Source organism: Culex pipiens, chromosome 1 (assembly GCF_016801865.2).
Source record: "Culex pipiens pallens isolate TS chromosome 1, TS_CPP_V2, whole genome shotgun sequence".
Lineage (NCBI taxonomy): Eukaryota > Metazoa > Arthropoda > Insecta > Diptera > Culicidae > Culex > Culex pipiens.
The window spans coordinates 91,277,427-91,290,265 of NC_068937.1; the positions used below are offsets into that span (position 1 = coordinate 91,277,427).

At 37.8% G+C, this 12,839-nt stretch overlaps 1 protein-coding gene across 3 annotated transcripts in view; it reads right to left on the bottom strand.

Moving 5' to 3' along the window:
- The window catches only part of LOC120424580 (uncharacterized protein DDB_G0283357-like), a 334,472-nt gene that overhangs the window by 235,704 nt on the left and 85,929 nt on the right, over positions 1-12,839 (bottom strand). Inside the window, exon 3 of one of the 3 annotated variants that reach the window (XM_039588746.2) lies at positions 10,387-10,854. The exons of the other annotated variants lie outside the window; for them this stretch is intronic. Coding sequence (XP_039444680.1) covers positions 10,633-10,854 — 222 coding nt within the window. The 3' untranslated portion in view covers positions 10,387-10,632. Of the gene's footprint in view, positions 1-10,386; positions 10,855-12,839 lie in introns of those variants that run through there. 3 annotated transcript variants of the gene reach the window in all.

Here is a 12,839-nt window from a genome sequence, read left to right on the forward strand (position 1 = left end):
CCTATCTTAATGAGGGTGTCAGGTTAGGATGCGGGTTTTTTTAAATTAGGTTTTTTTTAGGTTTTTGTAGAATTTAGGATTTTAATATAAATTTGAAATCAACTCAACGCAAAACCAAGGGGGAAGTGGCATGAATTTTATAAAAAAATGCAACGGTCAAGTTTAAAAACATTATTCTAAAATTATTATTTCTAACAGTCAAGAGTTAATTATTCCTTTTACAAATCGTTTTGAAGGTTTTGAAAAAAATATATATTATACATTGTCCTTCGTAGTTTTTTAAAATGAAATCGGGCATATTTTAGAGGAAGAGAAATGTATTTTATTTGTTGCTTACAGTTAGACAAAAAAAAATCTATGGAGCTTGAACAATGCACAAATCATTGCGCCAGTCATGTTAGATGAATTTTACAATAACTTGTTTTCCGATTTTTTTTTAAAGTTGTCGCTTGAAAGAGATGAACTTTAAAAAAGTTTAACGGTTCAATTTCCCCGTAGGATAAACTTTTAGTCCGTAAAAGAACATACTGCTTGATTTCCTTAAAAAAATACACTGAAATACAAAAATGTTCCGAACAAGGGTGTTGCGTAAATTGAGTTTTGAAGCAGAGAGGGAGAAGAGCTTTTCCAGCGTTGCTCCCCAGAGGGTAATAAATTATGATGGATTGAAATTGATTGTGGCCGGGGTTTCCTGCAAGTAGAGGTTGAGGAGGGGTTTTGACGACGATGAAACATTGGCTCTGACAGGTTGATATATGATTTACTAGGAATTTAATCTAGACTGTTTGAAATGGAATCGAAAGTTTCGGGATATTATCAAAGATTAGCGATTTTGGGGGGGGGTTTTGGTAAGCTTTTTATTTTTCAGTATTCAATTTCAGCATACGAGTGCCTTAAATGTGAGGTTCACCGTCCTGAAATAAAGGAAACTGCCTTCGCTCAATTTCTCGGCACTAAATTCGATCCTCCTTGGAAAAACAAAACCCAAAACATATGGTTTTCGTGCTGTCGTCCAAAAACGTCGTCGGAAAACCGTCCCCCTGAAGCGATTCCAGAGCAACCCCCTTTAATATGGTGAAGGTGCAATAAAACCTCCACCGCACACAAACCCCCAAATATAAGAAACCGTCAGCAAAGACCGAATACGCCAGGCCGAATGTGTAATAAAACTGTAAGCAAAACAAATCTTTCGTGTGCAGTTACAAGGCAACCTGCTGGCAACTGTTGGGGGTGGAGAGGTGACTTCAAGTGGGGGAGGGCTCGTGGGCTGCGCTGAGTTTATTGATGGCTGTTGGGGAATTCCCCTTGTTCTTCTTGGCAGGGGTTCCTTAAGATTTTTTTTTTTAAGATAAGGTTATAATTTTACCAACAGTGATTTAGTTATTCGTTCAATACTTTTATTTCCCTGATTACTTTTAAATTTAAGGTTTCATATCAGTTCCTCACACTTTTGTCAGTATTTATTTTCGATTATTTTCACTTTAAAAATAAATAAATAATTAACAATCATACCTGGGCAACAGTCTATCATCCCTGACCAAATGACTGTGTTTGAAATGTCAAACTTGATTTTCTCGACTTTGGCAGGACGAATTTTGTCCCTTCGATCCAGTTTCGAATCCCATAGCTTGGTATTGAAAATTGTATAGTTTGATTCAGTTATTCAGTAGTTATTCAACCCTCTACAACCCAACCTCGCCTTTAGACGGGCTTCGATTTAAAAAATCGCCAAAAAGCCAATTTTCAACCAATTTTTGATCTTTAAAAAGCATTGGAAAGAAGAACTCTTAACATTTTCGAAAGTTTATGGGTTGAAGGTTTTACTTGTTTCATGTGACTTTGCCAATGTTTAAAAAAATGTCATTTTTTTAGGGGTCAACTTTGGCTGAGTTTTTTACTAACTTTTCCTATATTTGAAGTAAAAAAAGTATGCAGTATTTTTTTTAGTGTCCCAGAATATGCCTCTACACATTTTTTGGCAAATTAAATGATAATGGTGCCATTTTATAGCAGAATATGTGAATAACAAGTAAAACATTGAAAAAGTGACTTATAAAAACATGAAAAAATTAGAAAGGCAAAATGTTATTATAGGAGGTGGTAGAATAGGCCAAATACTACCAAAAACAAACATAAACTAAACAAGATAAATGCGAATTAAAATACTAAAAATGAAACAAGAAAAACTTCAAACAAGAGAAGTAAAGTTTTTCGTAGAACAAAAGTTGCTCAAAATTACCTCCTAAACACGAGAAAAATATAAAATTGGGCAGTAGATGGTTAAACAAACAACATTTTGAAGGATGTAAAAAATGTTTTTTTTTTTTTTCTAAAGATAACCTCAATAGTTTCGTCTCGGTTGTCGTAAATCATTGCAAAGCATTACTCACTGAGGTGGCCCTTTTTACATTATTTGGAATATTAATATTATAAAAAGTTTCATATAATTTAGGCATCGAAAGTTGATATTTACCAAAAGCCTTATTTAAATTGAATGCAAACAGCCCAAATTCAAATAAATAACACACTTTAAACCCCTGTTTTCACCCCAAAAGCACACTCACATCCCAGATCCCGGCCAAGTAGTAGGTACTGAAAAGCATAAGTTATTGATTTTCGTGCATTTCTCGCGAGCACGAGCCGTGTTTTGAATGTTTGTACATAAATGTGTGTATGGATTTGTTCGAGTGTGTGTGTGTGTGTGTGTGTGTGTGTGTGTGTGTGTGTGTGTGTGTGTGTGCGCAATCCAACCAAACCCTCTCTGTCTGTGGTTTTGTGTGTGTGTGTGTTTCTTGCACTTTGGCATCCTAATGAGGTTTAAGTTTCAATGTGGCCACGGCGAGGTTGTTACGATAATGGTGGTGGTGGTGGTGGTAATAGGGTGGTGGGTAAAACATTTCACCACTTGTGGAAAATTCGCAGGAAACAGGGCTCGACTTCCCGAGGCAGGGTTAACTTTCTGAGGTGCAGGTATTGCAAATTCTTTGTTAATTTGCTGATTTGTTCATTTGTTCATTTGTTCATTTGTTCATTTGTTAATTTGTTCATTTGTTCATTTGTTCATTTGTTCATTTGTTCATTTGTTCATTTGTTCATTTGTTCATTTGTTCATTTGTTCATTTGTTCATTTGTTCATTTGTTCATTTGTTCATTTGTTCATTTGTTCATTTGTTCATTTGTTCATTTGTTCATTTGTTCATTTGTTCATTTGTTCATTTGTTCATTTGTTCATTTGTTCATTTGTTCATTTGTTCATTTGTTCATTTGTTCATTTGTTCATTTGTTCATTTGTTCATTTGTTCATTTCCAGATTTTTTTTGAAAAGGACCTATAAGCTATTGTCTTTCATATGTTTATAGGACCTAATAAAAAAAAACTCTAGATTTGTTCATTAGTTCATTTCTAGCCTCGTAGTTATTATATTCCACTGAACAATGAATCTTTTGTCCGTTCTCTTTTTTTTCATGCAACAGTGAAGCCTGATCCTCAAGGGTTAAATCAGAGTTGAAAAACTCCAAAGTACACGGTTTTTCCCCGACGGCTACCATGAAGTGTACAATTTTATGAGCGCAAAATTTGCCAGTTTCGAACATTTGGCATGTATCTTGCTGAGAGGAAGGAACCGGCTTTCCGGTGTTCCTGGGTAGGCGAGTGGTTTTGTGAGAGAAAGGCGGAGAAAACTAGCGAATGAAGTTGCTTTTCGAAAAGTGTGGAATCATGGTTGGAAAAACTAGGAATATTTCAGCCACATAAAGCATTCATAATATGGGGGCGGATTGTCTGTTCGGCAAAATGGAGTGGCTCAAATAATCTGCTCTTAAATTTGGGGGGAGGCGAAACATGGCAGAAAGTTTTGATGCAGCGAAGCTGGTATAAGTTTTTGGAAAGTTGTTCCTTGATTAAAAATTATGAAGTGCATGTCGGTTTATTCGAAAGTTTGAGAGAATTTTGTAAATTTTCCCTACCTGAACACTTTTTTCTTGCATGACTTGAATCTAAAAGGCCAATCAAAACTTGCCTCTGATTGACACGACAGCTTACAAATGACATTTAACCAGTCTCCTGGAATGGACATATCCTGGATAACATCCGATTCCTGCACCGTAATGCCACAAATTTATAAATCATAAATTCACAACGTGATTGCTGCCACCAGTCCAAAAACCAGCTTCATTTCATATCCCACATCCTCCCTTCCCCAGAACCAATCAAAAGCATCTCCCCAGAATCAACGGTATTTCGTTCCATTCCAGGACATTTTCCCAATATAATCCCGGAGACAGGAATTGCAACGTGTCACTTCTTTCTGTGTGGGGGGGTTCGCTCTATTAGAGTTATTCCCACAGAGAGATGCCCCCAACTTCCTCTTCACTTCCTCCTACAGACCAAAACTGAGCAACTTTAGCTGTCAATGATGATCCTGAAATATTAAACAGCTTGTGTTCTATCTTAACTGTCCTTTCCTCTCCCTCTGGACTACTGGTCTACCAACAGGGGGGTGGAGGGGACTGTGTCAGTTGTAGCAAAGCTCGGAATCTGGAGCACAGAACTGGGATTATTTACTCGGGGTTCTGACCCCCCACCCCTCTTCATGACCCAGACCAGAACCGGGCTCCATCAACAAATAATAATAACTACGAAATATGGTGTGATAAGTTTGTCCAGCTGATTCTGCGGGCGTTTGCACAGTATAAAAGTTCGTCTGAAATTTGAAATAAGCGTTTATACCAGTTATACCAGTGATTATACCAGTTATACCAGATGCTAAAATTAGTTTTTCAATGTAAACATGATGTATTTATTTCAACTGTGACCCTCATTTCCAGATAAGCTCGCAGCAAAAGTTGTATCTCAACCAACAGCCAGACAATTTTATCTGTCATTAACAAAATCCGGGACTACTAAGGAAGAAGGACCCCGCGAGGAGCCACAAAACACTAGCACTGTAGATCCCAGCAGGGAATTCCCCCCCCCCCCCCCCCCCCGACCCCATCCTCAAACTCGCCACAATCGCCGCCATCTTTAAAAGTAGTGCGCTTCTGTTGCTGATGTTCTTTTTTTTTCAACCTTCGTCTCACTCACTTTCTCGAGTGCAAAACTTTGACATACTCAGGGAAAAGTTCGCCACGGATGCACTCCGCGCCGCCGAGTGGCACCCCCCTTGGGCTCCCTCATAAATAATGTGTGTCGCGAGAGCGAGGGATTGCTCCCGTAATACTTGGGAACGGCGGCGGGTCTTTCCAGATTGGAGTTTGTGTTTGAGGAGACAGTTGTTTTTTTTTTGCTGAGGCGAAAGTTGTTTGGACGGAAATTTGCTACTAACACAGACTTCAAGTGGTGGCTTAGCGGGGGAAGTGGTTAAAGTTTCTTGAAGAGTTTTTCGGGTTGCGATTTGTTGATGAAGGTTCTTGTTGAGTAAACTGGTAAATTTTGATTCTAAATCGATCGACCATTGATTTGTTCTAAACTGGTATAACATTATTTTCTTGTAATATTAATTTGTTGACTTGTGGTCGCATCTGATTGACTTGTGTTCTTAAATGATTGACTTTTGGTCTAAACTGATTGACGTTTAATCGAAACTGATGAATCTCTAATCTAAACTTTAAATCTTTAATTTAAAATGAATTATTATGCCAAACTGCTATTGTTCAAACTTTAAACTTGAAGTCCGTAAATCAAGTCAAATTTCTTAAAAATTGAACCGGTTCAAGTTTGTTGAATTTCTAAGTCCCAAATCATCAATTTACTTTTTCTCCCCTCACGTAGGTAATCTCCCCTGATTTCGTTCCATTTTCCCCATCAAAAGCTGTATAATGCTATCTGGCTCCAATCATAACCCTCTCCCTTAGAATCCAGCTTAATGCAGTAAACTCTGAATCGAATTGGCCAAATCACGCCGGCAGACCTCCCCTAATCCTGAGACGCTCGCTATTGTCCTCAGAAACTGGACCCCTCGAACCGGTCCAGGAAGTTCTCAATTGGACGAAAACGATTGAACACAAATCCTCGTCTTCCTTTTGTCACCCGACAGTCCTTTTTCTTTTTTTTTTTTCTGAAAGAGAATCCTTTCTCCAACTTATCAAAAAGGCTGGCAAGCAAAGAAACGGACCAAAAACAGAACTTATCTGTCTCACCGCCACTCGCCGTCACCCGGAAATTGGTAAGTTTTCCAGGGGCCTCGGGATGGACGGGCGGAATCCTTTTTTTTTGTGTTGCCATTTTTGAAACCCCTTATGGATAAAAAATAACACTTTTGAGTGGTTGTGGTCGGTCGGTGATGAGCTTAATATTTCAACAATTTGAACGCGAAAAGTTTTTTCTTCCCAGAAATGTGTGTACAAACACCTACCCTAACACCCTCGCTTTTCAAACGAGATTCCGTTTTCACATTCGTGACATTCGATCAATTTGCTCGAAACATCTCTGACTTTTGTTCAGATCAAAGCAGAGGACGACCGGGCGACGAAATAAAATCATCGGAGAAATTGAGAAAGCTAGCCCCATTATCGCAAATGAAGACGTCGTCTTCGACGTTGTCCGGGACGCGTTGGATGTGGACCAGAGCAAGCAGGAAGACTGCTCATCCAGACCAACAACGGGACACGATGAGCGAAGAATTCCCATAGCAGCAAAGTGGAAGTGAAAAGCTTTTTTTTTTCTTGTGCTCGAGTTCAAGATGGTGGTGGAACTGTTTTGGGGCGACACAACTCTTTAGAAGGTTCTCTCACTTTGGACCTAGCGGGTTTTGGGCTCAGCTCTTGATCGAATCCATTTTTGAGCCCAACTAGCTTTAATTTTTACAAAAAACTACTTAATATCGAAAAATACTATCATTTAATTAATTTCAATTTTGGTATCAACTGATTGGACTTTTTTTTTGAAAATACTCAAAATTTTCACAAACCTGTTTATTTTAAAGAGTTTGAGAAATTAAATTTAGAGTATATAAAAAAATAAGTTTTATGACAATTTTAAGCATATTCAAAAATTTAATACTACTTTCGTATGAAAAAATCCCGATCATATTGCCCATATTGCAATAATTTATTTTTTAAGTATTTTTCAATAATACGTGATTATAAAGAGATTATAAATTTTTTTTTTCAAAATGCTAAATTTATTACAAAACTATGTATTTTTTAAAAGTACTCAACATTTGTATTATTGCAATCTGGGTGTCAGATGATCGGGATTTTTATACATATCGAAGATGGCAATACATTTTTTTGTAATTACTCAAATTTTTCACATAAATACTTATTTTTGAAGAAGTATGAAATTCTAAATTTTGGGTTTTGGATTACCTCACCGTTTCAAAATCCGGACACCTGGTTTCGAGTGGGAATCTCGCAACTAGAAAACGCCAAGGTAATGCTGTTGAGCGAACAATTCGATTTTTAGATGTATGAAAAGTGTCTTATCATTTTAAAACCATAATATAAAAACAATTTTTTTTTGTAGATTTTCAATAAGGCTGGTACACATTTTGTTTAAAGTTTTTGTCACCCCTCCCCCTTCAAAATTGGCCCGGAAAATCGGGGGGCAAAAAAAAGATTTTTTCAAAAAACTTCAAAATTTCAATGAAAATTGAAGTGCATCAGCTGAAAATGATTTAAAATTTTACACATATTTGGGTTGATTTAAAATCTTTTGAATTTTTGAAAATGTTCAATGTTTAGTATCGCAAAAGGTTTTTTTTTCGCTATTTTTTTTGTTTTCGTCAAATATTACTTTTTTTGAAAACTAATGATTGCAAAACAACTGATCTAGTGTAAAATGGATTTTATAACACTTTTTGCATTCAAATGTTGGAACTATGGCTTGCTAGTTCAATTTTTATATTTTTTTGCCCTCCCCTCGGCCCCAGCCACAGTCAAAGGACAAACACTTTGAAAAATATTTGCGTGAAATATCTGAAAATTTTGAGCTTTTTCCACAAGAAAACATGATTTCATTTGAAATATAGGAAAAATCCGGATTATTTAAAACCCCCATTGCAATAACCCAAATTTTTAGAATTTTTTTTAAACGTGGTTTTGTAAAAAAATGAATATTTTTTTAAAAATAATTCTCCAAAAAGTAAGACAAATTCCGAAATTCCATAACCCCAAATTAGAAAAAAAAATTTAAGTATTTTTCAAAAATACGAAGTTTTGTAAGTTTTTGAGTGTTTAAAAATATTTATATTATGGCATTGCAAATTTTTGAAATATTCCCGAGTATTTGATATCCATATTGTTAAAAAAATAAATAAAAAAATAACATTTAGCTTTGATAAAAAAAATGTGTTTTTGTTAAAAATTGTCATGTTTTTTTTTAATATTCATGAGACTAGGCCTATATACGTTTGATCCAAAACAAAATTTAGCCCATTTGACAAGAAAAAAATAAAATTTTGGAAAATCGTAAGAGATACCCTCTGGCTCGATTCTTTAGGTAGAAATAAGTAAGGCGTCATCCATAAAGTATGTCACGCTAAAATCGGCAAAAATTAACCCCCCCTCCCCCTTTGTCACACTTTGTCACGTTGGCTCCCACCCCCCCTCGAAAAGTACGTCACACTTCGTCGACGTCGTGTACAATCTAGATTAAATTTTCAAAAGGTCCTATCTGAATAGAAAACCCATGACTCATAGGTTGTTTTGAAAATTTACTTTAGCAATTGTTGCATGATTTATAAATGTAGGATTATTTTTTTATTCGGAGTTCAATCGAGGAAGTTTTTTTTATTTTTGCAGGTTGTGTTTGGATTTTTATTCATTTTTTTTTTCAAAATATGATTTAAGCATATTAAATCAACTATCAAAAAGTCTGTTTCTTAAAACCTTGTATCGTGTTTCATTTATGAGTAAAGTTTATCAAACATTAAACTTTTTTTAAATATATTTTAAGACTGAATTTTCAGTATTCAAGAAATAGTCTAGCGTGACGTCACAGTCTCACGGACTCCCCCTCCCCCCCTTGTCATACTTTGTCACGCTTGCGACAACCCCCCTCCCCCCTAGAGCGTGACGTACTTTATGGATGAAATTTGTTTGAAAAAAATGTATAGGAAAGAGCAAAAAATTCAAAATTCCGCCATAAAGTGGCGTTAAATATTTCGGATCACTGTCAAGTGTGAGATTCCTCAATGACAAACAGCTTTGCTGAAGACCGCAAAACGATCCGAGTTAACCCTGACGAGTTATTAACAATTTAAAGAAGACGTTTTTGTATGAAAAGATTTTTCTTTCACCAACTGCAACGATAAAAAGCGACCCTTAACCCTTAACGGATTTCGCTTAAAATTTTCACAGTTACTTATTTTTGCCTAAGGAATCGAATCAGGGGGTATCCCTGATGTCGATTTTTTTATTGATTTGATTGATGCATTCTGTAAGATAAGGTGAATGTTAAGGTCAAGTGTGGGTTTAATGTTTTCCAAAAACAAAAATTGTTGCATTAATGATGGGTGAATGATAACTTTTATATCAATAATGACCAAAAGGCTGAGATAAGTGCAGTGCTTCTGGGGACACGCAGTCTTGTTTTTTCGCGATAATTTTCGTCTCTTTTATGTCGCTGTTTGTGTGCATGGGGTGATTGGTCATTATAATTGAATAATGCCTTCATAAGTGCAGTGCTTCTTGGGACGCACAGTCCGGATTTTTCGCGATAATTTTCGTCGTAAATGATCGTTAAAATTTATTCCAACTTTCAGTTTTAGTAATTACTCATCAAACTATCGATTATATGAAGAGTAAAGCGTCATTTATTTACTATTTTTGAAATTTGCTCGCGTTATCTAAATTGTAAAAACAGTAAAATTATACTGACAAGTCCAGCCCATAGCACTAATGCTCGGCTGGCACGCGTTCGATAAAAATAAACCATTTTAAATAATCAATTATCTATCTTTCCGCAGCCAGCTGCCTAGGATTTAAAAATTTCAACCGATAAACAAAATGCTCATGGTCACATCACTGCCACTCGTGAATCCTGACCTCATACCCATCTACTAACCCCCTCAAAACTCATGTGATACTTTGTCGGAGAAGCAGTCGATTGGGCGGTCTCTATCACTCAAGTATCGGACTAACATTCCCGTCCACTTCCCCGTGACCCTACCACTGGTCGTGGCCGGCGCCGGTATTGATCAGCATGATAGGGGCCTTTGAGAAGTTGCGAAGCGAGGAAAGATAGCACCCACTTATCTTCCACGGCTCGTGGATGTAACTTCTGGAGGTCCTGGTCAATAACGGAGTAGCAACTGCGGGTGGGCACCTATGCTTATGCTTTATAATGACCAAAAGGCTGATGATCCAATAGGTTATTGGCTAATGTCCAAATAGGATATTGGTTATTGTCCTTAGTGGAAAAAGTTATTGGTCAAAACTGGTTAGTTCCAAACAGACACCTTCTACCCTTCACCCTACAATTCCCACCCGTTCTTCAGTGCCAAAGGAAGCAGACGTCCTCCATCCTCGTTTGAAGTTTTGCGATAATGGCAAGGGCGGAGATTACCGACATTTACGGATGGGGTTTCTTCACCCCAAGAAGAAGCAGCAGCAGCACCAAAAAAACGAGTCTCTTTTTTCTCAGCTCGACGTCGTAAAGAGCCCACCCTCGAATAAAATCTAGGATTAAAGATCAGATTGCGAAAGTTTGGCGCGCGCCCCAAATTGAACGGCAAGGATTAACTCCGTTGAGTAAGCCTTCCACAGGCGCGCACACCTTCAAGTGGCGCGCAACCCGGTTATTGGAACTCATTTGCCGAAAAGTGAAAGCTCTTTGCAGGGATTTAGGGGCGGGTTTTCGTTTGGGGTTTTGGATGGGATTTCTTACTCGTTGTTGATCTGGGTGATGATTTACCTGGAAGGAAAGAAGAAAAAAGTTGAATTAGATGGGCATTATTAACCCTTCATGATTTCTTTTTTATGAATTACTGGAGCGGCCGTGGCTGACTGGTTACGGTGTTCGCTTTGAAAACGAATGGTCCTGGGTTGGATTCCCATCTGCTCCCAACGAGAAAGTATAGGAAATATTGATCTTGAAACACTGAACATGAACGGAGCATCAAAGTCGCTCGAGTCAGGGTTCGATCCCCCGTCCTTTGGATTGGTAAGCAAAAATGCTAACCACTAGGCCATCACGGCTTGGTGAGCTATGACTGGAATTAGGAATACTGTTTCTATCAAATTATATACGCGCTGGGTCCTTGTCCACTTGGCAAGGGTTCGGCAGTTCTAAATAACGTTTGAATCCGATTGGTGCAAACGTTCTTCAGGGCGGGGCTTGTCGATAAAAGCTAAGGTACCTAACACCTTTCAAATGCCTATGCGAGTTATTTGCATGTATAGAATGTTAAAATCTAAAAAAATATGCATGGAAACAACTCAATTTGTAAGAAGCGACCGCGTGGTCCCGTTTGGTTGGTTGCATACACACACACACACATGATTTTTTTTATGAAATAGTTTGCATAGAATTCTCCAGCAAATGTAAAAAAAAAGTTACAACATTTGAAACTTTTCAAAACTCAACAGAAGGACATGCCTTATCAGCTCGTCTTCAAAAACGGGTACCAATTACAAAAGTTTAATCGGCCCCTTCACCCATTTTGCTGGTGGGCCCACTAGCGTCGTCAACTCGGGCGCCAATAAAGCAAGTTATACGAGCGATAACCCTCGCGCGCGTTGGTGATATCAACTGGGGAAAACTTTTGTACGTGCTGCTGACTGGGGCGAATCTCCCTCTGTCCATTGTTATACGCATCATTATCGTCAGTCAGCCACACCACAGCAAGGGGCTGACAAAATTCTTTGTGAAGGGGTTGTCCAAAAATTCCGGCAATATAAAACCACCAAAAACACACTTTCTACGACAATCTCCTTAAAAAGACTTCGTAATTCCAGGACATCCCCTCAAATATTTGGCAATCCCTTTTCCAAGGAGGTCCAACCATGTCCTAAACTGGAATTTATGATCACTTGCTCTGGGAGGAGGAGTAGGAGGTAGGAGTGCGGTGCAGGATACCGCGCGATAAGCTGCGATTGACGTAACTCCTCGAGGACATCACCGCTGCTGCAGGGCATCAGGCCTATCAAACCACCGCCGATGGGAAAAAAGGGTCCGGTGAGGGTTATTGCTGTTCTTAACGGAAGGTTGGTGCTGCGCAGTGGATGAATTGGGGTTCCGTGCAGTGGGGAAACCCTTTTTTATATGTTATGAGAACGGTTGTTAGGGTATATAACACATCAAGGTATTGCGAAATGCTTATGGAAATGGAGATCGGCGTGATAACAGTTAATTTAAATGAAACCTTTTTTTTGTAAGATCACAAGTTGATTTATGAGATGCATGAAACTTTTACGATTCTTAAGATTAATTACATTTCTGAAATTTCAAAGATCCTTGTGATTATCGAGATATCCAAGATATACTCTAGTGATAAGACTTCCAGGTTTTCAAAGATTTCCAAGAATGTTACGACTTAAACGAGCTATGATTTCAAATTTATAAGGTTCATTAGGGGAAGGTGGGGCAAGACGACCATATGGGGCAAGAGGAACAATCGCTCCTACGGCCGTAATTTGTACAATTTTGATTATTTCCAGTATGAGGAATTGTTGCTAGCAATGCAATTAGCTGATTCTACTACCACATAACCGCCAAAATGACGTAAACGCCACGGGGCATTAGATTTAATGAAGTTTTTTTCGAAACCTTTGTTTTCTTATAATATTTGGAAAGTACAAAATAAGGCTTAGGGTTCGTTTTAAGGCTCATTTTATCAAAATGCTATTTTTCCTAGATCAGTAGTGTCCCTACAAATGACATGCACCTATTACAAAGTA